The 26,379-nt window shown below is 39.9% G+C and overlaps 1 protein-coding gene across 5 annotated transcripts in view; it reads left to right on the top strand.

Moving 5' to 3' along the window:
* PALS2 (protein associated with LIN7 2, MAGUK p55 family member) overlaps nt 1-26,379 on the top strand; it is a 94,716-nt gene that overhangs the window by 42,219 nt on the left and 26,118 nt on the right. For all 5 annotated transcript variants that reach the window (XM_055130928.1, XM_055130920.1, XM_055130952.1 and 2 more), the window contains 3 exons: nt 8,340-8,492; nt 19,224-19,376; nt 20,539-20,766. In XM_055130928.1, coding sequence (XP_054986903.1) covers nt 8,340-8,492; nt 19,224-19,376; nt 20,539-20,766 — 534 coding nt within the window. The remainder of the gene's footprint in view (nt 1-8,339; nt 8,493-19,223; nt 19,377-20,538; nt 20,767-26,379) is intronic.

Here is a 26,379-nt window from a genome sequence, read left to right as displayed (position 1 = left end):
AAACCATTCCAAAGATGATTAGATATTTCTTTATTTTAATAAAATATACTGGATACGACTTGCTTTCAGGTTCAAGCTTTTTATTATAAATATCAATCACTGTACTGTATTGAGATTAATAGCTCCAGATTCTGTTGAAATAAGAATTACTGTTGAAAGTTATATTAAAAAGCTTATCTGAGCAAATAATGTTACTTTTTAAATCGATCTTTGCCTTCCTTGATGTCAACTGTTGCTTCTCTGTTTCTATTGCCAATGCATCTGTTACATCCCGTCTCCATGGTTATTTAACTTAGAGCTTTGATCTCTAGGGTTAGAAGCTAGATAACAATATTTAATGGATATATAACATATTTATAGCTTACAAAGATCTTAAAAATAATTTTACTGTTTTGTCTTTGCAACAGCTTTACTAACTGAGTCAAAAATTTACTTACCTAAAGTCACTTCTGCTGGATATAGAACACATTGGCAGGTTTTTTTTTTCTTCTAGTGTTTTTAAAATGCTGCTCCAATGACATGTATCTCACTAGCACAATCTCCAGGTGCTATAGTCTTTCTGGACTCATATTTTTGAGTTTTTTTTCAAGTCAGGAAGTTTTCCAGGCTTTGCCTTAGTTCATTCTCTTGAGAGCTCTCCAGAATAGAAATTGTTTCAAGGCAATCAACTGATGCCACCTAATTTTGTTTCCTTCCCTCAAGGATATTGTCTTCATTGTGTGATTTTAGTCTCTAAGAAATCAATTTTATAATTCATAACCTTTATATGTATGGGTCTATTTATGTGTATGGGTCTATTTTTACATGCTTTTTCATTACTTTGTATGTTTTCATGCCAGTAATGTTGATTAGTTTTGAGTTTAGTCTTACAATTAAATTGTGTACATTCTTTTTCTTTTTTTAAATTTTTTATTGAGTCACCATGTGGAAAGTTACAAAGTTTTCAGGTTTAAATCTCAGTTATACAATGCTTGAATACCCATCCCTTCACCAGTGCTCATATTCCACCACCAAGAATCCCAGTATAGCTCCACCCCGCACCCCCACAACCCCAACCCCCCCACCCTTAGCTCCCCCCCCCCCGCCTGTGTAACTAATAAATTTCACTTTACTTTCACTTTGATTGCATACAGTATTTCAACAAAACTCACTATTATTGTTTGGAGAGTCTCTCCCCTAAAGTCAGACCTGCTGAAAAGGAAGCATTAGATAATTTGTTTTCCATTGCTGAGGATGAAGAGGTATGAGGTCGAGTGACCACACTTAGTGGCCTCTCAGTTTTGGGTTTCTGTATTTTAGTATTTTAGTAACTAAGTCCAGAGAGATATCTGCCAGAAGTTGCATCGTTGCCAACTTGTACTTCTCAGTTACATTATATTCCACATATGAGTGCAATCTTTCTATGTCTGTCTCTTTCTTTCTGACTCATTTCACTCAACATGATACTTTCCATGTTGATCCATTTATATGCAAATTTCATGACTTCATATTTTCTGACAGCTACATAGTATTCCATTGTGTAGATGTACCAGAGTTTCTTTAACCAGTCATCTGTTTTGGGGCACTCTGGTTTTTTCCAGATTCTAGCTATTGTAAATAGTGCTGCAATGAACATAGAAATACATACGCCATTTCTACTATACCGTTTTGCCTCTCCGGGATATATGTGTACATTCTTAAAAGTTGTTTCTTTCAAGTTTATGTTGACTATTTCAAATTTGAGATCTGGGTCTCTTCTACCCAGATTCCACATTTTCCAGTAGCTAGGCAGTCACACCCAGAGACTGCCTCCCACCCTCCACACACACACACATACACACACACACACACACACACACACACACCCCTCATAATCCCATCAACATCCAACATCCACAGACTATAAAACCAAGCTCCCGGAAGAGAGCCACAGTCTCTTGTCCCTGAGCCTGGCTGTCTTCACCAGGGCCCCTCGGAGGGGACGGATTGCATTTCCCTCCCCACCCCGAGCAGAGCCTCGACAGTTGAAGACCTCTGGAACCCAGCCAAGGCCATGCTCAGAGTCACTCTCCACATGTTAGGATGAGCCTCATGCATGGGGAGCTGGTGGAGGAACCCAGGTGTGTGGGACCTGGGCCCGAGATCTCCAAGGCTGCTCGGATTGTGACTGGGCCTTTTCCACCCAGATCCCCCATTTTCCAGTGGCTAGGCAGTCACACCCAGAGACTGCCCGGGGCACCGTGTAATCCCATCAACGGCCAACATCCAGAGACTATAAAACCAAGCTCCCGGAAGCTTATAGACATCTAATAGCCTAGTTCTCCCTCTTGGAGAACCTGACAAGCTACTGAGAGTCTATTGCCTGCTTGGGAGATCCTGGCAAGCTCCCTGTGGTATATTCATATCCAAATACAGTAACATATATACATACCTCTCAGTGAGCCCCGCAAATTAACGAGAGTATCCTACCTGCACGACAGAACCTGGCAAGCTACCTGTGGCGTATTCAATATGCCAAAAACAGTAACAATAGGTGTCATTCCCCTGACCCTGAAAAAGCCTCCAGTTGTTGGGAAAGACGAGTAAGGAGAAGCTACTAAAATCTCAGGGCTGAGTGTAATAGAGATATTACTGCTGCCTGCTCGGGTAAATTGACGAACAACGAGATGGCAGTGATATAGTGAAAGTCACTTCACTTATAAGTGACAGAGATGAGGTATCTTTAAATTCAATCCCCAGAATTTCATAGTTCCCCAAGCATCATCAGGAGGGACTGTTAGCGCTCCCAGTGTGGTCCAAACCTCTTTCCCTGCTAACCCTTCCCCCCAAAGACTGTATTCACACATATAAACTCATTTGTCATTTAATAACACTTCAATCAACAATGAGCAACATAAATAATGATAGTTCCAGTGGACTAAACCATCTAGGAATCTACGATCTTATACTCTGTGATTTACACACAGTGATGAAATGGCCTAATAAACATTTCTCAGAGTGCATCCCTGTCAATCAGCAACAGATGAATTTTCTTCATCAATGGACAGTTAGGTCATTGACTTTATTGTGATGATGCTAAATAGTTACAACACTGAGGCAAACATAGGAGTGCCTTGCTTTCAAATTAATGTACTGGTCTTCTTCAGACAAATACCCAGAAACATAGGAGTGCCTTGCTTTCAAATTAATGTATTGGTCTTCTTCAAACAAATACCCAGAAGTGGAATTGCTGAGTGATATGCTATAGTTACATTCTATTTTTCAATTTTGTAGGCACTTTTGTGCTATTTGCCATAGTAACTACCAATTTACCTCCCCACAGGATTCCATTTCCCCCTATCTTTGCCACATTTTAATTTCTTGTCTTTTTGATGAGGTATGAAATATGTCGGTGTGAGGTATGTAGACTTCATTATGGTCTTGATTTTTCAATTCCTGATGACATGATGTTGCATCTTTTCCATGTGTCTCTTGGTTATTAGTATGTCTTCTTTGGAAATAAAAAGCCTGTTCTGATCTTCTGCCACTTTTTAATCAGGCTGTATCAAATTAGTTGATTGTGTACAAGACGTATGGTTTGCAAATATGTTCTCCAATGTAATCATTTAGTAGATGCCTCTTCATTTTGTTGATGGTTTCCTAAGATTTTTAGTTTTATATAATTACACTTTTTTAATTTCTGCATTTGTCGCCTTGATTTTATAGTGTGACCCAGAGTACCATTACATTAAGACCAGTATCAAAGAGTTTACTGCTTCTGTTGTTGCTTTTAGGAATTTATACTTTCACGTTTTTACAGCCAAGTCTTTATGTAGAATTGTGTTTTGTTTTGTGACAAATAATGCCAGCTAGAATAAGGAACAAAATTTGGTGACTGGATAGACTCTCTTCAGACATTAGATGCAGGCAGCATAGAACAGGATCCCTGAGAGAGAAGAAATTAATGAGATGAGCATTAGAAAATATCTAGGGGAAGTTTCCAGGCAGTAACACAGGAAGAAGAAACTAATAGCTCAACTGCTTTAAAGAGTTTGGAATTCAGGGAAATGGAAGTCACTGAAAAGTACAAGTCAAACTTGTGGGGTGCAGTAAAGTAAAGCAATGCTTAGAGGAAAATGTATGCACAAATAACTATGTACTAAGTAATGGTTTTAAAATATAGAAGAGAATTAAATTCAAAATAAGCAAGAGTAAATAATAACTATAAATTTGAAAATGACAAAAATAGAAAAATCCATATAACTGAATATATTAATACTGTTGGTAAATCTATAGCTCAGTGCCCACTCCAAGTGGAAGCAATCTTGCTCCCTCCCCCTGGAAGTGCTGAAACAGTCAGGGGTGCTAGCAGCCTGGGGTGCAACTGGGGAACACTTTTTTTTTTTTTTTTTTTTTTTGCGTCATACCCGGTGATGCACAGGAATTATCCTGGCTCTGCACTCAGGAATTATCCCTGGCGGTGCTCAGGGGACCATATGGGATACTGGGAATCAAACCTGAGTCTGCCTCATGTAAGGCAAACGCCCTACCCGCTGTGCTATCACGCCAGCCCCTTGGGGGACACTTTCTGTCACATGGTTTAAGAAGGGAGATTTTCAGGGGGGTGGGCGGTGGGACAATGCTGACTTTTTATTTTTTTAAACTGTCACTGTCATCCCGTTGCTCTTCGATTTGTTCGAGCGGGCACCAGTAATGTCTCTCATTGTGATTCTTCCGCCCCTCTCGGAGAGCCCGGCAAACTACCAAGAGTATCGTGCCCCCATGGCAGAGCCTGGAAAGCTACCTGTGGTGTATTTGATATTCGGTTTTTTTAAAGGGAGATATAAACCAGATAAGTTTAGAAACCTCTGCTTCTGGTTAGACATGAATTAACAGTATCAAGAGTGACAAAGTGTCGCTTCAAATCCAGTGGACCTTGCACGGATAGTAAGCTATTTTCAGGGGCGTTGCAGTGGTTGAAAGGCTTTGAGAGCATAGGCCCCGGGCTCATTCCTGCACACAGGGGAGGCTGAGCACTGCCAGGAGGGACCCCAGGCACAGCGCTAGAAATAGCTCTTAAGCACGACGGGGTGGAGTCGCCAAACAGCTCCACCTAAATTTATTAATAAGTTTATGACAAATATGACACTGCAGATATAATTAAGCAGTTCCTTTAAAGAGACCCTTAGAGTTCGTGTACAAATACTTAATAGCCCAATAGTTTAAAAAATTGGACATTTGCAGCTTAAAGGTTTCCTACAAAGACTCTCCAGCTCAGATGCTCCAAAAGTAAGTTCTATCCAACATTTAAGGAAGAAATCCTATATGATTGAGTCCCTATCTTGTTTTATATGGCTATTACTACCTTGACATTTAAACCAGTCCCTGATTGAGTCAGAGCCAGCAGGACCCCTAATGGGAGGGAACATAGAGTGCCTTTCCCTCAGACAACAGTTTGAATGACATAGCGAAGCCTATATGGACCCCCACTAAAAAGAAGTTAAGTGGAAGATCCATCAGTTTTCTCTGGGGTGTGAGAACTTTGCCATGGAACCAGGAATAGCAGCTGGGATTTAACTTATCCGGGGCAAGACCCCACTGCAGGAGAAGGCAGAGCAGCGAGCACCCACAGGCCCCCCAGGATTCCTGATCAGCTGAGGGTGCTGGGGGAAGGGAGGGCTAACTGAAACCAGCACCTCAGTGATGCGCAAATTCGAATTTGCAGCTCTGAGCAAACCTGGTGAGGAGGCAAGATCTGAGGCTGGCAAGACATTCTGGGCCCTGCAGTGAGCTGCCTCTCAGCAGGATGCTTCGAGCTCGCTAGGAGAAGGGATCTCTGATTCCTCCTTGGACAAGGAAGAGCCTGAGGACACATTCCACCTTTCTGAGCTAAGGGTTAAGCAATAGGGAGCTGAGTGATTTTCCCTTGCCCAGGGCTACACAAAACTGGCTCCTCCCCATACTCTTTTCAGGGGTAACCAATAACCTGAATGAATGCCCAGAGTCTGAAAGCACTTTCAGAGTCCTCAAAAAGAAGACATGGCCTCCCTCACAGTCCACGGAAGGCAGGGCAGCCTTCTCAAGCTCACTGTGCTCAGATCCAGTCTGGTTTGTCCCAGCCATGCTCAGAGTGGGTGCTGTGGTCTCACCAGGCCTCTGCTGTCAGGCCACAGGACTTTTCCCGCGTCTACTCACCTCTGGAAATAATAGTTGCTGTCAGAGCCAGGCAGATCATAACACCTGACAGGTGTTGCCTGCTTGGTGCTACCGTTGCAGTTGTACACTCATGACCAGAGTTCCCGTTTGCTGCCCAGACCTGAGGAACATCAGCCCCAGAGCCCCCGTCAGGCACCAGCAACCAAGAGTGTCAGGATACAACACAGGCCTGGCCGTTCCTGGTGCCGGAGCCCCTGCAGAAAGTGTAGCGCGGCACCTTCACAGCAGCGGGCCAGAGTGACAGACTCAGAGCTACAGACTCTGCTGAAATGAGCAAACATGAGCCACAAATTGCTGCCTAGATGGCACAAATATCAGACCTTCACCCCTAGCCTGTGCCAGGCAGTGATGAAAAAAGGGAAGAATTCACCTGCTTGGATGGGAAAAGAGGAAAGTCTAGGAAAAGCCCCAGCACAAAAGAGCTTTTTGATTCTCTATTGAATAGTAGAGCAGCAGAGGGGGAGGAGTCACTGAATTGTGGGAATCAGTAGAATAGAGTCCAGACACAGAAAGAGTGAGTAGGAGAAAGCTTCACTCAGCACTAAAGAGCACAGCAGAAAGGAGCTGAGCTGCACAGGGACGGGAACTGAGGAAGGAATCAGGGCGGTCTAGGGTAATGGAGAAGGAGCCGTTGGAAGAAGAAAATGAGACATATGAGACAACATCAAGAAAGAGTAACATTGACACGGTAAAGTGGGGAGCGTATTTGTATTGCACACGGCCGACCTGGATTCATTCCTCAGCATCCCATACGATCCCACAGCCCCACCAGGAGTGATCCCTGAACACAGAGGCAGGAGTAAGCTCTGAGCACCACAGAGTGTGGACAAAACCCAAAAACTTTTAAGAGGGAAAATAGAAATCATCTCTATTCTCTGAGTCTTATTTCTATTATAGGTCAAATTCTTATTTGTGACTGTGGACTTGTGAAATATTTAGTTAGCAACTACTGCGTGCTTAACTGGATCTAAGAAGGTAGAAACAAAATGAATTATTTTGATCCTTGATTCGGGGAATATTATTTTTCTTATCATCATCCTGTTATTACTTTCATCACTAAATTCTTAGGCTTGATTGAGCTGTACTAGCTGAAGTCCCATAAATTCCAAAAGAAACTTCTCTTTCTCTGCAGTTTGTTTTTCTATGTTGTAGTAGTAAGAAGGATTCCCAGAATTAGACATCAAGCTTAGGTCATGTTTGTATCTACTCCAAGTATTCTGTAAAGCCAGTCATGGCATATTCTTTCAATCACTTGTTACAGGTAAAATATGTTTTATTAATTTATGTTAGCTTTCTAATAAAGTCTTTAAAAAAGAAACAAGACATTTCATCTGTTTCTCTGGTTAATTTTGAGTGTTTCCTTTATTTATTTTTTTATTAGCTAAATTCAAGTTGGCACTTACCTCTTGAAAGTAACTTGTACCTTTAAAGTGAATAGAAATGCCAACTTCGTTGACAATAATTTGATAATATGGAACTGCATTTGCTTTTTTCAAAAAAATGAATACTTATTTTTATTGAACTTACCTATATTTTGAGTTCTGAAAATTCCTAAAGTTATGTGTTATTTTTAAATGGGAATTCATATGATTATATTCTTATTTTTATTATGCATGATAATTTTTTTTCAGTTTTCTGGAAATTACACTACAGCTTTCTATAAATTTAAGGTGTAAAACATAAACAATTCATTTACTTATAGTGTAAAGTTATTTTAACATGTTTAATCACCTATTTTAATAAAGCACGCGCACACACATACACACACACACACACACACACACAAACACAAACACAAACACAAACCCGTCCCCTAGTATTAGAGTCCTAGAAAGTCTCTTAGGAAATCCTTTTGAATAGTGAATAGAATATGTTTTTTAAATTGTCATCCATCTATTCAGATTTTTCATGGTTTAGTTGTAAAGATGAGTTTTTCATGACTTTTAGGATAGGAACAGACGCCAAATTTATTATACTGCCTGAAACATATACTACAAATTCATATATATATATTTCCTAATTAAAAATTTTTCCTAATTAAAATAATTAAATTTTGTTTCAGTAAATCAAGCTTTAAGTTTTCCTTATTAAAAAACCCCAAATTGTGAAATCCAATCAGATATAAGACAGTGCTATTAATATATTAATATGCAATTATATTGCAGGCTCATGAGAGGCTAGAAGATTCAAAACTAGAAGCTGTCAGTGACAATAACTTGGAATTAGTTAATGAAATTCTTGAAGATATCACTCCGCTAATGAATGTGGATGAAAATGTGGCAGAACTGGTTGGCATACTCAAGGAGCCTCACTTTCAGGTATATTTTTCTTGTCACTCTTTTCCTCAAGCCCCCTATATTCCCAAATTAATTTTAGTAGTTCAGTTTCTATTTAAGGAGTTGTTTAAAATTAGTAATCTCATAAATATGCAAGTTTCAGCCTATGTGTTTTAATACCATGATATGCTGAATAACTTATACACACTACATAAATATATACTGTCTGTCACAGAAATGCATCTGAATGGACTTTGATAATAAAAAATAAGTATTCCACTTAACCCCAGACCACCTGCTTTCACCATGCTAATGGATTTTTCTTCATTATTCCTACTGTTCCCGGCCTTTCTAATGACAGTAATAGACATTTTTGTATCCCTTCCAAGACTGGGGTGCAGCTGATGATCTCAGAACAAGAGGTTATAATACCTTGTTAAAAAAGATAGAAACCTTTATATAATCTATCCTATATTTACCAAAAAGAAATATCATTTAGTCAGTGATGTGTGTCAATGAAGAGTTAATAGTTAAACAGTGAAAAATCAATTTTGTAAGGTGGAAAGGTGTTTTTTTGTTTTTTTTGTTTTAATTTATTTGCTTTTTTGGGTCACACCCGGTGATGCACAGGGATCAACTCCTGGCTCTGCACTCAGGAATTACTCCTGGCAGTGCTCGGGGGACCATGTGGGATGCTGGAAATCGAACTCAGGTCGGCCTCGTGCAAGGCAAATGCCCTACCTGCTGTGCTATCGCTCCAGCCCCAAAGGTGGAAAGGTTTTTAATAGGAAAAGGTATTTGGGAGAATATACAAGAAAAATAGAGTAATTCCAGGGACTAGGAACCCCAGAAATATATTTACGTATGCATGGCAACTTGATTTATGACAGATTTGCATTTAATGGAGAGTAAAATTGATCAATATATTGTTCTGGGATAGAGGAATTAAGATTTACCTCTTCTTTAATCATAGTATTGAAAATCAAATGACAGCACCTCTTTGATTTTTTTTTAATTGAAGTAACATCTCTTTTAAACCAATTCTCTAGGTTTCATGTGTATTAAAAACCAAGTGTTGTAGGTTTCATGTTTACAGCATTGCTATTTGATGACTGAATATTATGCTGCATTATGATTGTCAACAAAAGAACTTTCTTTCCATTCACTACCGTATTTGGTGGTATTTGTTTTTCTTCATATGGATTATTCTATAAGATAAAATACCCTCTAGGTTCATCTAAGTTCATCTGATTTGTCACATTTGGCAAAATTTCATCTTTCTTTTTTTTTTTTTTTTTTTGCTTTTTGGGTCACACCTGGCGATGCACAGGGGTCACTCCTGGCTCTGCACTCAGGAATTACCCCTGGCCGTGCTCAGGGGACCATATGGGATGCTGGGATTTGAACCCGGGTCGGCCGCGTGCAAGGCAAACGCCCTACCCGCTGTGCTATCTCTCCAGCCCCATCTTTCTTTTTTTTAATTGGGTCATAGCCTATTATTTTTACATACCACATTGTCTTTATATACCCTTTCATGGCACTTGGATTGTGTCCGTATCTTGGCTATTGAAAATAATGCTATAGTGAACATTGGGGTGCATGAGTCTCTTTGAATTAATGTTTTCATATTACTTGGATCCACACCCAGAGATGGGATTGTGTATTTCCTAATATTGGAAGAGGAATAAACAATAAACAAATAGAAATAAGCAAGTGACTCATTTCAGTTCTTAATTTTGGATAACCGGGCTGGAGCAATAGCACAGCCGGTAAGGTGTTTGCCTTGCATGAGGCCGACCCGGGTTAGATTCCTCCGCCCCTCTCAGACAGCCTGGCAAGCTACCGAGAGTATCTTGCCCGCACAGCAGAGCCTGGCAAGCTACCCATAGCATATTCGATATGCCAAAAACAGTGACATCAAGTCTCACAATGAAGATGTTACTGGTGCCCGCTCGAGCAAATGGGATGACAATGATACAGTGAATTTTGGATGCCATAACCACTCAGATTTCCATTGTGACTATCCATTTATATTTCACTGACAGTGCACTAGATTTTCCTTATTTTTGAATATACAATGGTAGAAAGAAAAATCTCTTCTGTAAATGGTGCCAGGGAAACTGGGGACCCACATGCAAGAGAATGAAGCCAGACCACTTCTTAAGACCATACATACATGAAAATCAATTCAAATGTTTTAAAGACAAGAAACCAGAAAGATAAGTTAGAGGAAAATTATAGGCCATAAAGTCACTGACTTTGACTTTACAGTTATTTGAAAATTTTAATCTACCGGTAAGGGGGGGGTGGAAAGCAAATATTAGAAAATGGGGTTGTATCTGCTAATAGACTTATGCAAGGTAAAAAAAAATCTTCAGGGGCTGGAGCGATAGCACAGCAGGTAGGGCATTTGCCTTGCACGAGGCCGACCTGGGTTTGATTCCCAGCATCCCATATGGTTCCCTGAGCACTGCCAGGGGTGATTCCTGAGTGCAGAGCCAGGAGTAACCCCTGTGCATCACCAGGTGTGACCTGAAAAAAAAATTTTTTTCACAGAAATAAAAAGGTAACTTACAATATGGGAGAATAATATACAACTGACAAATCCAACAGGACTAGTATTTAAAGTGTTATGAAGCATTCATACAATTCAACAATGACAACAGCAATAATTACAAAAACAGTCTTGCTCTATAAATAGGCAGGTGGGGGCAGAGAGATAGAATGGTGGGTCAGGCACTTGTCAAGCCTCTGGCTGACTCCGGTTTGATCCTCTACACCATATATGGATTCCCAAGTACTGCCCGATTGGCCCCAAAATAAAACCAGCACATGGAAATGGACAGAGGATCTAAAGAGACGCTTCTTCAGAAAAGGTAAGCAGGTGCATGGAATTCGCACTTGCCATTCAGAAAAGGCAAATCATAAGCATGATGCAATGTCATCTCCTATCTGTGAGAATAGTCCCTTTGCTTTTTCTCAGAAACATTGTCACTCATCAACGTTTTACTACAATATCTGAAACTTCTTAGCGAGAGAAAATTCCCTCCATAAATCAGTATCTTAGGTACAAGAAAAGGTCATGTCACAATCATCCCATGTACTGCAGGGACCAGTTGGCTGAGGCAGATCCTGTGGCTGTAGGCAGCCATGGGCAGGCATGCGGTGAGATGTTAAAACTAGGAGACATCTGACTACAGAGCGAGAGAGTTAATAAAAAGGCAGGAACTTCCAAAGGCAGTCCAGATGGGAAGCAATGTGAGGAAGCTCACGTTTTCAACCATAAAATCACCAGGACTTGGTGGTTGGTTGTCTATGACAGCTGTAGAAGAGAGATGTGGAAAATTAATAAGGACAGAATTCCTGGCTAACCACTGATGAATCCGCTGCTATAGGGAAACTTGGTGAAACTCTTCTGCTTATTGTTGTGCTAATGTTAAGGTAACTGACCATGTTAAGTTTGTGATACCTCTGAAGCATCTGGGCAGAGTTTCAGATATCTATATAGTCTTAATAATACATAAAATTATGGGCTGGAGAGATCATCCTGGGGGTGAGGCATTTATTTGCCTTGCATACAACTGACTCCTATTCCATACCTGCACTGTCTGGTCCTCCCAATACCACCAATATTAATGTCTGAGAGCGGAGCCAGGAGTACACCTGAGCACAGCCAGGTGTGTCTAACCCCCCCTCCCCATAATATATATCATTAATAAGTAGAAATGATTTAATATGTACTTATGCAAGCTTTTTAAGAAAATACTGGCAAGCAAAAATATGAAAATTAAATATCACATTCTTGGAAAGCCCAGCAAGCTACCAAGAGTATCCCGCCTGCACAGCAGAGCCTGGCAAGCTACCTGTGGCATATTCGATATGCCAAAAACAGTAACAAGTCTTAGTGGAGATGTTACTGGTGCCCACTCAAGCAAAACGATGAACAACAGGATGCCAGTGATACAGTGATCACATTCTTCCTCTCCAGGTCAATACTGTAATATCTTAATGCACATTCCTCTATATGTTTATAATTATTTTCATTTATTTTTCACAGTGCTAGGGCTCAAATTCAGGGCCTAACACATGCAAGATTTTACCACTGAACCGCCTTCTAAATATTTATTTGTTTTGGGGCTACACCCAGTAGTACTCAGGGCTTACTCCAAGGATCACTACAGGCGGTGCTTGGGGAACTATACGGAGTGCCAGGGATCAAACTGGGGTTGGCCACGGACAAGGCAAACACCCTACCCGCTGTACTATCATTCTCGCCCCTTTTTTTTTCTTTATTAACTGAGATAAAAAAGTTTTTCAAGCCTATGTTCTCTCTTGAACATGCTTACTCGCTCTCCCCTCACATCTTCCTAAATAAGTTTAGATAAAAGCTATCTTGCTTGGGGTTGGAGCAATAGCCCAGCGGGTAGGGCATTTGCCTTGCACGTGGCCAACCTGGGTTTGATTCCCAGCATCCCATATGGTCCCCCAAGCAGTGCCAGGAGTAATTCCTGAGTGCATGAGCCAGGAGTAACCCCTGTGCTTCGCCAGGTGTGACCCAAAAAGAAGAAGTAGGAAAAAGAGCTACCTTACTTGACCAGAAAAAAGAAAAGTGGCTGTAATTACTTTTGTACTTAGTAAAAATTGAGGTAATTAGCAAGCTGGCTTATGACTTACTTTTTTTAATACATCGATTTCTACTTTTCTATTGAAGTGGATCTCTGTCTCATGTAGTACACATCAAATGCTTCACCTTCCTGTCAAAAATTCTATATAACTGATTTATGCACATGGTTTTCTATCCAAGGTTTGTGTGTTGCATCTGGCTGGATCTTTCCTCCTTGCTTAAGATAGTAACTTACTGAACTGTGTTGTCCTCTCTGTTTTCCTACATTATGTCCTATTTCCTGGATTCAACTTGTTGCTTCTAACACTATGTTCTTTCAATTTCTAGTAAACAAAAAAAGTAATACGTCAAGTTACTGTCACTGTCACTGTCATCCCATTGCTCATCGATTTGCTCAAGCAGGCACCAGTACCATCTCCATTGTGAGACTTTGTTGTTACTGTTTTTGGCATATCAAATACACCATGGGTAGCTTGCCAGGTTCTGCCATGCAGGCGAGATACTCTCAGAAGCTTGCCGGGCTCTCCGAAAGGGGCAGAGGAACCGAACCCAGGTCGGCTGTGTGCAAGTCAAACAGCTTATCCACTGTGCTATCGCTAATAGGATACCTCATAAATGCAGTGGTGCTGTACTACACTGCATCAGAGCATGCATTACACGGACTATTCCGCCATTATTCCCTTGATTTCTGTCCTCTGGAATCCTCTCTCTTAGGAAGCAATCTCAGGCAATTTTATTCTGACATATAAATGCTGTTCACCTCCTGATAAAGACAAATAACCCCTGCCTGAATCAATTTTATCAGCGATTATACAGTAACTTTTTTCAGATTCTTTCATTCTGTATTTAACAACTGGTATTCTTTTTTTTTTTTTTGCTTTTTGGGTCACACCTGGCAATGCACAGGGGTTATTCCTAGCTCATGCACTCAGGAATTACTCCTGGCAGTGCTTGGGGGACCATATGGGATGCTGGGAATCAAACCCGGGTCAGCCGCGTGCAAGGCAAACGCCCTACCCACTGTGCTATTGCTCCAGCCCCCAACAACTAGTATTCTTATGTGGAACATTGCTTTTTTCAACTGGGATTTTTCACTTGCCTTATAATTTAGTTGCTTTCTGGAAGTCAGGAAGATACTTGATCCATTACCAATTTTCAAAGTAAAGACTTGTTTAAAACAGCAGTCTCAGGCTGGGGAAATAATTTTGTATTCAGGAGCCAACTTAGAATCTCCTGTACCAGCACTGCTGGGTATAGCCCTGGAGACCTCCATCTTCCTCCAGAGGTGACTCTAGAGACCCCTGCCTTCACTGGGGTAGAACGATGGCACCTGGTACCATAGATCTCAAGCAGCTCCACTTCCCTGCACCATAACTCTGCCCTGCCAGACCCAGATACTGGGTCAGATACCACCAGTTATGCTCTCGCAACTCCCCCAGTACTGTTGGGGGGCTCTACGCCCCCATCCTCACCCCCAAAATAGCAATCTCAAATGCTAGCAATTTTTTTCGTTCCTTTGTTTCTTAAATACTGTTGTGTTCTTAGGGATTTTTCTTTTTCTTTTTCTTTTTTTAAGGGCAAATCCATATAACCCTATATTTATTTATATTTTTTATTGAATCAGTGAGATACACACTTAAAAAGTTGTTCATGATTGGGTTTCCAACACCTATCCCTTCACCAGGGTACATTTCCAACCACCAATGTTCTCGGTTTCCCTCTTGCCCCCACCCCCACTCCATGCCTCTATGGCAGGCACTTTTCTCTCTCTTTCTCTCCTTCCCTCCCTCCCTCCCTCCCTCCCTCCCTCTCTCCCTCCCCACGTCCCCCTTTTGAGCATTATGGTTTGCAGTGCAGATACTGAGAGGTTGTCATGTATACCTTTACCTACTTTCAACACTCAGTTCTTGTCTAGAGTGATAATTTCTTTTATTGTCATACTAGTCATCTAGGGATTTTTAGAATTTAATATGTTCCAGTTTTTTACAAGTCTTAATTCTTTATAAATTATTGTGAATTTGGTGGGGAGATTTTTGCTATATAAATCTAAGGCTCATGACCAGATTCTAGACCAGAGCTACACTCTCCAGTTACCAAGGTGTGAGTTGTTTCAAATATGCACTGTAGCACTGTCGTCACATTGTTCATCTGTTTGTTCAAACCGGCACCAGTGGCATCTCCATTGTGAGACTTGTTGTTACTGTTTTTGGCATATCGAATATACTACGGGTAGCTTGCCAGGCTCTTCGAGAGGGGCGAAGGAATCGAACCTGGGTCGGTCGCATGCAAGGCAAATGCCCTACCTGCTGTGCTATTGCTCCAGTCTGTTTCAAATATGAGGAGTGGATAATAAAGACTAAGAAAAGTACACAAGGTTAAAAACAAGGTCAGTTAGACATTTGGATACCATTTTGCTGTATCACTGTAATCCCATTGTTCATTGATTTACTCGAACAGGTTCCAGTAATGTCTTCATTTGTCCCTGTCATGTGCTAGTGTAGCCCAATGGCATTTGCTCGCTCCAGGAACACATGAAGAGCACATTTTTGTTACTGTTTTTGGCTTATCAAATATGTCACAGGTAGCTTGCCAGGCTCTGCTGTTCAAGGGAGAAAAAGTAAAAATAAAGAGGTCACATGGTCACAAATGCAGCCACACACTCCAGGAAAAAATGTGTCGTTCTCTTCCAAGAGCTTTGTTTTATAGTCTCCGGTTCTTGGCCATTGATCAAATTTCATGGCACTGGGGGGAGTTTGTGGGTGTGACTACAAAGCTACTGGAAAACTAGAGATCTGGGTGGAGGAGGCCAAGTCCTGATCCAAGGAGACTTGGAGATCTCAAGCCACAGAGGAACAGAGGAACCTGCATTCCTCTGTTGGTTCCTTTATGCATGAGGCTTGTCCGAGCATGTGGAGAATGGCCTTGATCATGGCTGTGGCTGGGTTCCGGAGGTTTTCAGCTGCCAGGATTCTGCTTGAGTTGGGGAAGGAAACTCAACCCGCCCCCCTCCAAGGGGGCCCCAGTGAAGACAGCCTGGTGCTGGGACAGGAGATTCTGCTTCGCTCTCTTCCAGGAGCTTTGTTTTATAGTGACTGGATGTTGGCCATAGATGAGATTTCATGGCAGGGATTGGGGGTGAGGGGGAGTTTGTGGATGTGGCTTTCAATTTACTGGAAAACTGGGGATCTAGGTAGAGGAGGCTCAGTCCTGATCCGAGCAGACTCGGAGATCTCAGCCACCGGTCCCGCATACCAGGTATGCAGGCTAGATAACATTATAACATTTACAGTAATAATTATTACATACAAATTTTTATATTTTCTTTAAAATTTTCTTCAATCTTTTATAGATGTTTTAATATGGTCAGAAATGACCAAATTAGGCCATGTGTCAATTGTTTATGTTCTGAATCTGTTAGCATTCACTTCCTTCTTTCTGTTTTATTTTGCATTCCATTCAGTTAAAAACAAAATGCTTAGCTTTATCAGATACATTGTATATGTAGAAATGTACTTTGACATTTAAAATTTTAGAATTCCTGGTGCAAATGTGGCCACATGACATTTTTTTTATGTTGATAATCTCTTATACAAGGGCTGATTGGCTCCAGGGTGAGATACAACAATCTCCACACACTTTCCTCTAAGGAAACTTTTTTGATCATTTTAAGTGGATTATTCATAACAAGCAATACAAAATTGCTTGTTTAGGTCCCGCTTTGGGGGCATGTTTTTTGGGGTGGGGTGAAAACATTCGAAACATGGTCATGGGTAGGTATATTGGTATTGGGAGTAATATTGGTGGTAATATTAGTATTGGGAGATTAAATGTAACATTATTGTGAACAACTTTTAAAAATAAAATCAAAAACTTTAAAAAAGAAATGTAATTTGATAATAATTTGAGAGCAAAACTTAGGATCATTGCCAATTAAATTTGTATGATAATAGGAATTAATATTGGATGTGGATGATGGTGATAACAATGAGGAAATTAAATCTAGTGCTTGCATTGTATTACACTTGGAAGCATAGATTTTGTTGTTAAAGTTTCAATGTAATATGATTTAACTGATATTTAGAAATTTAATAATGTATACTTGGGATAGCCACATACATGAGTTAAACTATAATCATTATTTAACGTCATGCATCATGCACAAAACTAACACTAAATGGATTAAAGGCTTCCATATAACTCCAAACAACTAAGTACAAAGAAGTAGGTCTTACATCTCAGAACTAGAATAGAGATTATTTGTAGACTTGATTCCAATGGCAAAGGAAATGAAAGCAGCAAGCAAATAAGACTACATGAAATTAAAAAAGCTTCTATAATAGCAAAAAAACACCAAATAAACTGAAAATGCCTACCAAAACACCATAAAGGCAAAGCTAGCAATTAGAAGAATTTGTTTGCATATCCATGCATCTGACAAGGAAGTCAATATCCAGAACATACGGACATAGATATATAACTACAGATAGATAACATAGCTCAACAACAAAGAAACAAGAAACCCAACTAAATAAAAGATGGGCAAGAGCCCTGAATACAGTTCTCCAGTGAAGATACAGAAGTGGTCCACACCACATGATAAGATGCTCAGTATCACTTACTATTTAGAAATGCAAATCAGTCCACTATGATGCATCACCTCACGCCTGAAAATGGTTTACATGAAAAAGATTGGAAATGTTGGAAATGCTGAGCACCACTGGATGTGACACAAAAATGAAAAAAGATTGGAAACAACAAATGTTGGTAAGCGATGTAGAGACAAAAAGGAACCGAGTATACACTGTTGACAGGAATATAAACTTGCCCAGCCTCTATGGAAAATGATACAGTGATTTCATAAATTAGAAGTGGAAATACCATATGACCCTGCAATAACCTTTCCTAGACATTTATCCAAAGATATGAAAGTGTCCATCGAAAATTTGCATCCCAGGGCTGGAGTGATAGCACAGCGGTTAGGGCATTTGCCTTGCACGCAGCCAACCCGGGTTCAATTCCCAGCATCCCGTACGGTCACCCAAGCACCGCCAAGAGTAATTCTTGAGTGCATGAGCCAGGAGTAAACTCTGTGCATCACTGGGTGTGACCTAAAAAGCAAAAAAAAAAAAAAAAAAGAAGAAGAAGAAAGAAAGAAAGAAAATTTGCACCCCTATATTTATAAAGGAGACTGGAGCGATAGCGCAGCAGGTAGGGCATTTGCTTGCATGCGGCTGACCCAAGTTCAATTCCTCTGCCGCTCTCGGAGAGCCCAGCAAGCTACCGAGAGTATCTTGCCTGAACTGCAGAGCCTGGCAAGCTACCCGCGGCGTATTCTGTATGCCAAAAACAGTAATAACAAATCTCCCAATGGAGATGTTACTGGTTCCCGCTCAAGCAAATCGATGAGCAATGGTATGACAGTGATATTTACAAAAGCTCTATTATTCACAACAAAAGCAAAATAGCAACTTAAATGGCCTTAGACTAATGATTGGATAAAAAGCTGTGATCTGTAGACTCAATGGAATACTACTGTGCCACATAAAAGGTAAAATCATGCATTCTGGGGCAAAATAAATATAATTTAAGCTAATTTTGCCTAGTGAAATAAGGAAGTGAAAGATAATTGATATAGAATATAAAGTAGATAGCAGAATACAAAACAAGTTCATAGTAAAAATTAATATGACCGGGGCTGGAGCAATAGCACAGCAGTTAGGGCATTTGCCTTGCATGCGGCTGACCCGGGTTCAATTCCCAACATCCCATATGGTCCCCAGAGCACCGCCAGGAGTGATTCCTGAGTGCAGAGCCAGGAGTAACCTCTGAGCATCGCTGGGTGTGACCCAAAAGGCAAAAAAAAATAATAATAATAATAATAATAATATGACCTGGGAGGAATGGAGAGGGGTGAAATAAATGTGTAGAGGGGTCTTTATGGTGAAAGTAGTGCTGAAACTTTGGTGGTTTGACTGACAACATGTAAAGATTTAAGCTCTGCCCTTAGCAGTTCTCTAATGTTGGAAACTAATTAATAAAGAAAATGTATGCATTGGAAATTTTTAGTGTTCAACACTCCTAATAGATGATTAGTTTTCATAACATTCTATCAGCAATGTATAACAGCAGACTATTTTGAATCCTTATAGTCACTCCTGGAAGCCCATGACATTGTGGCATCAAAGTGTTATGATTCACCCCCCTCAAGCCCAGAAATAAATAACGCTTCTATCAACAATCAGTTATTACCTGTAGATGCTATTCGTATTCTTGGTATTCACAAAAGAGCTGGAGAACCATTGGTGAGTAGATAAATCAGTGTCTTCTGAAAACTGACATACTTGGAACTTAGTCTCTAGTCTGTCTTATTTTTTTCTTTCATAATTTGTATTGTTAGTATTTCTTTCCATTTAATTACTTCTAATGTTTTATCGGTATCTTTGGTTTATGTATAAGTACATAGCTGAGGCTGTCTAAGCCTGTTGTAGCATTAAGAATTAAGCCAAAATTTAAAATCCAAGATTAGAGGTAGAAATAACAGAAATTTCAGAAATATCAACTCGATTTTCCCCCATAGACTTGAAGGAAATTAACGCAATCTGCTTGCTAATGATAATATCGAGACATTAGGAAAAACTTATTGAATATTAAGTTTTTCAATATTAATATTGAAACCATGGTGGGCCTTTGTAATAGTGATGTTTACAACACCCTGCTGAGATCATTTTTTCTGGGTTGACTATAAGTGAAGTAGGAAAAAAAATGCCAGCAAGACCATCAGAGTACACATATAACTTTTGTTGCTCACTTGAGCTTCCGGTTATATGTAGAAAGGGTGCCTGATGGATGAGTCATTTTTAAGGTTATTATTGCTTGTGCAAGTCTTAAAAGGTTTTTGCTTGTTTTGGATTTTTCTGGAGGAAGGACCTGGGTACTCCGAGTAGTGTTTGAGGTTTACTCCTGACTCTGTGCTAGTGGATCATTCCTGGCAGTGCTTGGGACCATATGGAGTACCCAGGATCAAACCTGCATTGGCGTATGCAAGACAAATGCCACGCCAGTTGTTCTAGCTCTAGGGCTCAAAAGTCCTTCTTTCCTTCCTTCTTTCTTTCCCTCTCTCCCACCCTTCCTCTCTTCCTTACTCCCTCCTGTCCTTCTTTCCTTCCTTCCTTCCTCTCTCCCTTTTATCCTCCCTCCTTCTTTTTCTCCCTCCCTTCCTTTCTTCCCTCCCCTCCTCCTTTTTTCTTTTTTTTTGTTTGAAAGGGGCTGTTATTACCATATTTATTTACTCCTGATATAATGGGATTAAAACATTGAAGAAGGAAGGGGAGGATTTATGAAAGATATAAAGAGTTTTTATCTTTAAAGTTTTTAGAGTTCATATATATTTATGTAGATGTTTGAATATTTAATATTTATTCCTAAAAATCCAAACATTGATCATTTTTCCTTTATTTTCTTTAGGGTGTGACATTCAGGGTTGAAAATAATGATCTGGTAATTGCTAGAATTCTTCATGGAGGAATGATAGATCGACAAGGTCTGCTTCATGTGGGAGATATCATCAAAGAAGTCAATGGCCATGAGGTCGGAAATAATCCAAAGGAATTACAAGAATTACTGAAAAATATTAGTGGAAGTGTCACCCTAAAAATTTTACCAAGCTATAGAGATACCATTATTCCACAACAGGTTAGTAAAAAGATTCTTGGTAACAATAAGAATACTTGGATAACTTGAATCCTGTTTTAGGATATAACCACGACCAGTTGCTACTTTTTTAAAAAGCCAAAGAGGAAAAAAAACTATTTTAGTTGTTCTTCATTGTCTCATTTTGTCATGGGTGAATTTTGAGTGTACAAAAATTAACACTGTGTTGCTATTATAAAAGAAGTAGTAAAATATACTTGAGAACACCATGAACCCTGGTATTAAGTAATTTACAGCTAGGTGTTAGAGGGGAAAAACCCATAAAGCCTTTCAATGTTAACCTAGCAAACCTTTCCTGGTCTGGGCCCTGGAAGGATGGGAATGTCTCAGTCACCTCTGGCTGAGTATTTATCTATTGTTCTGAGTAGAGAAGAAGGCTAGGAAAGGAGGATGAGTACAGATCAAAGAGTCTTGAATCTTTCATTGACACATTTAATCATATTTTGTAACTAAATCTTGAGTGAAACATTGTTAAGCTGGGGGAACTTTTTTGTTTGTTTTGGGCCACATCTGGCTGTGCTCAGGGCTTGCTCTGCACTCGGGACCAGATGGAGTGCCAGGGATGGAAACTGGGTCAGCCACGTGCCAGGTAAATGCCTTTCCCAACTGTCTGATGCCTCTGCCCCCAGCAGGGGAACATTTTAATGACAGTGGTCATCTAGTCCTGTGTTAAGTGAATTTCAAAAAGAGAGATGCGATTCTCTGACCAGTGGCAGATTATTAAAAATGTAATGAGTTTGTGAAAGGCAACTCCTGAAGCTTAGAGACTGCTGCTGGAGTCGAAATACCATTGCCGCTGCACAGGTCACTCTGCTTCAATTTCTCATCTGTCATTAAGGATCATTTTTCTCTATCAAAATATTGTTCTGAGGTTTAATTGATTTATGTAAAGTTCTCAGGGCTGCACTTAACAAGTAGCCATTGTTATTGTTGCTGTGATGGTGGTGAGGAGGTGGAGAAATGGTGTCATGGACTTGTAAAGAGAGAAATAATAAAGTAATTGCATAGAAATAATCAGGGTTATGGTCAGAATGTTGGCACTGGAGAGTTTTAAGCCCAAATAATGTAGAAATGGGAATAGTCCTTTGTGTTTATTTCAGAAATTTTTTTCATGTTCCATGTGCAAGTGAAACTTTTTATATAAGTTGCTGCCAGTGTGGCTTATTTCTGTATTGTAAATATGGGAATTTAAAAGCCTTGTTCTTATATTTTCATGCACTCTTTTGCAATAACATGTTGACTCCTTGTTTGATATTATACTTTGGAGGGTAGAACAGAATATTTAAATACTGAATTTTAATAACTTAGAAATAGGCTGAAAAGAAATAGGTTTTTAATAAACTTTGCATAAAATGAAAGTAGAGACCAGTGTTCATGGAGAAGAATGAAATAGAAATTAGACATTACATAACACAAATGGCTCTCGATCACTACAAAAAAAAGTTGTATTTCTGAGTTTGTGGATCCATGAGCATCGCATGAAAGACTTGCATGCAAAACTAAAGATGTTTTAAACGTTAGTTAATCATACAGGTTAAGGAAATGGTTCTGGGTCCCTTTCCATTGTGCACACTGTCCCTTGTCCTGCCACTTCACTGCCTGGATCCAGATTCTAGCGTCCCGTTCCTGATTCGCTCTCTCCCAATGAACAGCAGCCTGCTCCTGCCCTCTGGGTCTCAGGTCTGTGGCTGCAGCCCTGGCACCTGTGTCCCCTTGCTGCTCTATAGTGTCTGACTGCACCTCTCACGGACTCCCTGCCTCTTGGCTTTCCTTAGTTCTTCTCCAACTACAGCCATATGCATGTGAATTGGAACTTCTGCTGTTCTTCCTTCTGCCAGGGCGTAGGAGAGAGGGCAGAGAGGAGGGTACCTGGATGGTACCCTCTGTCCTCTCAGAACCATTTTCTGCTCCCAGCCACTTCCATTATTTACTTATCTGGCTTCCCCTCTGGTAGACAGAATTTAAAAGGACCAATTAAACGAGCAAGACAAATTAAATTAAATGACTTCACGTCTCTCCTCTCCCCTTCACTTCCACCAGAACATTCACCACTTAGCACCCTGACATTTAGACCTGAGTAGACTGGAAAATAGAGTGTAAGATTTATTTTTATTATTATGTGTTCATTACAATCACCAGGAAGTCTTTTCTGCTGTGTCCAGCCTCTAGTGGTTTTACATCTCACCATAGACTTGCATAGCAAAATTCATTTTTGTAATTTCAGTAGCTGGGGAATTGTTCCAGATTCCCCTGTAGGTTCTGTACCTATTGAACTATTCTGTTTTTTAAATTCTTTTTTATTCTTCTGTCTTTATTTCCTTCTTTCCTCCTTTGTTGAACTGCTCTGATAATATGAAGTGCTAAGATATTTAATCTTGTCTTTATCATAAAATGTTCCCCATTCTGTGCCTTTTTTTTCCAAAACCAAATTTTAATTTTATTTTCACAAAGTAATTCACAATATTTGATTACATTTAATATTTGAACACCAATCCCACCGCCATTACACCTTCCCACCACCATATTTTGGATGTTTCCATCCCAAACCCAAACCCCTGCACCAAAGCAGAGCCAAAATAATTTATTTTGCATTGTTGTTATGAATAACTGTGAAATACCACAACCATCACACATTCTGTGCCTTTTCAAATTCCTGTTTTTATATAGCCTTTCAAACAGGGAGGATGAATGTTAAGGGGAGGAGGGGAGCTTATCCAAACAGAGACATTCAGCGCTGAGACAATAATGAAGACTTCTCTTATTAAGGAAGTGACAGAAGAGTAAGGATGTTTAGTGTCTTCAACTCTCAGCTACCACCCAGTTCTATTACACCTCTTTCAGATCTTCCTCAGATTGTTATCAGAGCAGATAGAAACTCTCCCTACCAGGGTAGTAATATGTAAAACATTCTCAGTAGATCTTTTTATCAGAATCACTGAGGTGCTTACTAAAAATCCCAAATCTTTCATGGGCTCTGTGTGTCTGCATTTTTAAATTTGAAGATTAGGGTAAGTTATGGTAGAGTCATTTCTGAAGTTCTTCTGCTTACATATAGGCTAGGTCACTAAAGGTGGTTCATAATTCCATTTCTTATTAAGGTCAGACTAATAAGAATTCTCTTTTACTCATCTTTGATCCATCTCCCCAAAACATAGGAGGTCTTAAAGTTGCATTTTATTTGAGCTGTACTTGGGGTTTTTTTTTTTTTAGGTGGCGGGGAGTGGGTTTTTGGGTCACACCCAGTGATGCACAGAGGTTACTCCTGGCTCATGCACTCAGGAATTATTCCTGGCAGTGCCCGGGGACCGTATGGGATGCTGGGAATCGAACCCGGGTTGGCTGCTTGCAAGGCAAGCGCCCTACCCACTGTACTATTGCTCCAGCCCCGCAAACTGTACTTGTAAAAATTCTCAAGAAGATATTAGCAAATGAACATTAGTGATCTGTAAAAGCAGTAAATTAACATATCCAAGTTGGATTTCTCACCTATGCTAGAAAGATTTTGTTAGAAAGTTCTTAACACATAACTAACAGTTTAACAATAAGAGAGTAAAACCTCCACAATTAATGATTAAATTTAATACCTATTTGTAAAAATTTTAAATGTTTGTACATTAAGAATGGGAAAACTTTTTCTTAATCTTACTGTTTTTAAAAATGTGTTTCTTACTTTAACATATACACTAGGAATATATATGTGTGGTAGGAAACAAATGCAGAGAAACATACTGTGCTCATAAATTTGAAAATATAAATTTTCACATAGGCTGGTAAGGATGGGTCTTAAAATATACTAAGAAAAAAATAAGGTAAAATTATAAGCATGATGTCATTAATTTTAAAGACAAGGGGCCAGAGAGCTTGTATAGATGTTAAGGCTTTTGCCTTGCATGTGGCCAGCCCTGCTTTGATCCCCGACACTGCATGCGATCCTCCCTGAGCACCATCAGGAGTGATCTCTGACTATGGAGTCCAGGAGTAAGCCCCGAGCACCACCAGGTTTCCCCACCCCCACCCCCTACCCCCACCCCAGAAAAAAAATTTTTAAACACATGATCATTATCTATTCATGAGAGTCCAGTAGAGTTGGGCGAGTGATGGAGGTAAGATTTGAAAGCACACAGAGACTGGTTCACGGGCAGTGTGATGAGGGGCCAGCATCCTCAATGCTTATCCCCAAACTAAGGAGTCTGGTGCCCTTTGAACAGAGTGCAAAGCATAGGTCCCAAGTTCTAGATTTAGGTAGTGGCCAAGGTCAGAGCTCAGAGAGCGCTTCAGCTTATTTAAGAAAACCAAAACAAACATTATTCTGACTAGTTGAATGCTAGAGGCAATCTCTTTAACATCAGAACCTGGACTCCCAGTAGTCTTCAGCACAAAACCCATCTTCCTCTCCAACATGATATAAGAACCCATCATAAGCCAAGGGAAGCTTGCCAAATTTCAGGCACAATTCTGCATTGCTCGAAATAAAGACCTGCCCTCGTAAGATATATAGAACAACAGGTGAATTCACAGATGTCTGTTGTCATGGAAAACTTAAATCTCCAGTTCTAAGAAGGTTAGGAAGAAACAGTTACCTCTGATATTAAAGGGATACATTTGTTTTCACGCCAAGCAACAGCTAACTACTTTAACAATTCTAACACTCATATATCTCTGCAGCAAACACTGTTACCATTACCAGCCATGCTGAGACAAAGCAGCTGACAGAAATACCACCCAGCATTTTAAACCAGCTTGGTGTTGACAAGCTTAAGGACCCTGGCAGAAGCTGGGTGGAAAAATACCACTTGATGGTGATCTTGTTTAGAATGTTGATGAGGTTTCCAATAACGAAGTGCACAGAATAGACTCAGCTTCTTTGAAAAATTATGAGCTTCGAGAATTTTGACTTTAAACATTTTCTGTTTAGGATGTAACGAAATAAAAACCTGCAGTATTAAAAATTCTGAATCCCTGTCCTAGTCTCAATGACTGCCTCCTTTCAGTTGTGACTGGTACGGTTAGTTAAGCCAAGGAAGTCAGAACCTGAAGTTTACAAGTATAAGTAAAGGCTTGGGGCTGGAGAGATAGTGCAGCTTCTTGCTTGTGTTTGGCCTGGGTTGGATACCCAGCACTGTGTATGGTCCCGAATCCTGCCTGGAGTTACCCCTGAGCACCACCGAGTGTGGTCCAAAAGCACACAGTCTTTTCCTAGTTAAAAAGGGAAAAATAACTAGAGAAGCATGTTTACTTCAATATTTTATTGGAAGTTCCATAAGCATAAGGCTAAAACAAACTACAGAAGGAAAGATTTGAAGGAAGGAAATAAAACTTCTCACAAATAACGTTTTTACATAGAAACCTCTCCAAACTATATGTTATTATAAATCGTAATTTAACAAGGTACGTAAAATAAGATCAATACAAAAGTCAATTGCTTTTCTATGCTCAGCAAACATCTAGAAATCTTACTAAGACATCACTTATAACAGAGTCAAAGGCTATCATTTTTATGTCCAGTAATAAGCCTAACATCAATATTAACTTCTGCCCACAGAAAATTATGACAAACAATAAAATAAATAAATCTGTATCATGGTTTAGGACAGG

Source organism: Sorex araneus, chromosome 1, assembly GCF_027595985.1.
Source record: "Sorex araneus isolate mSorAra2 chromosome 1, mSorAra2.pri, whole genome shotgun sequence".
NCBI classification, from domain to species: domain Eukaryota; kingdom Metazoa; phylum Chordata; class Mammalia; order Eulipotyphla; family Soricidae; genus Sorex; species Sorex araneus.
This window is presented reverse-complemented; position numbering and strand designations above follow the sequence as displayed.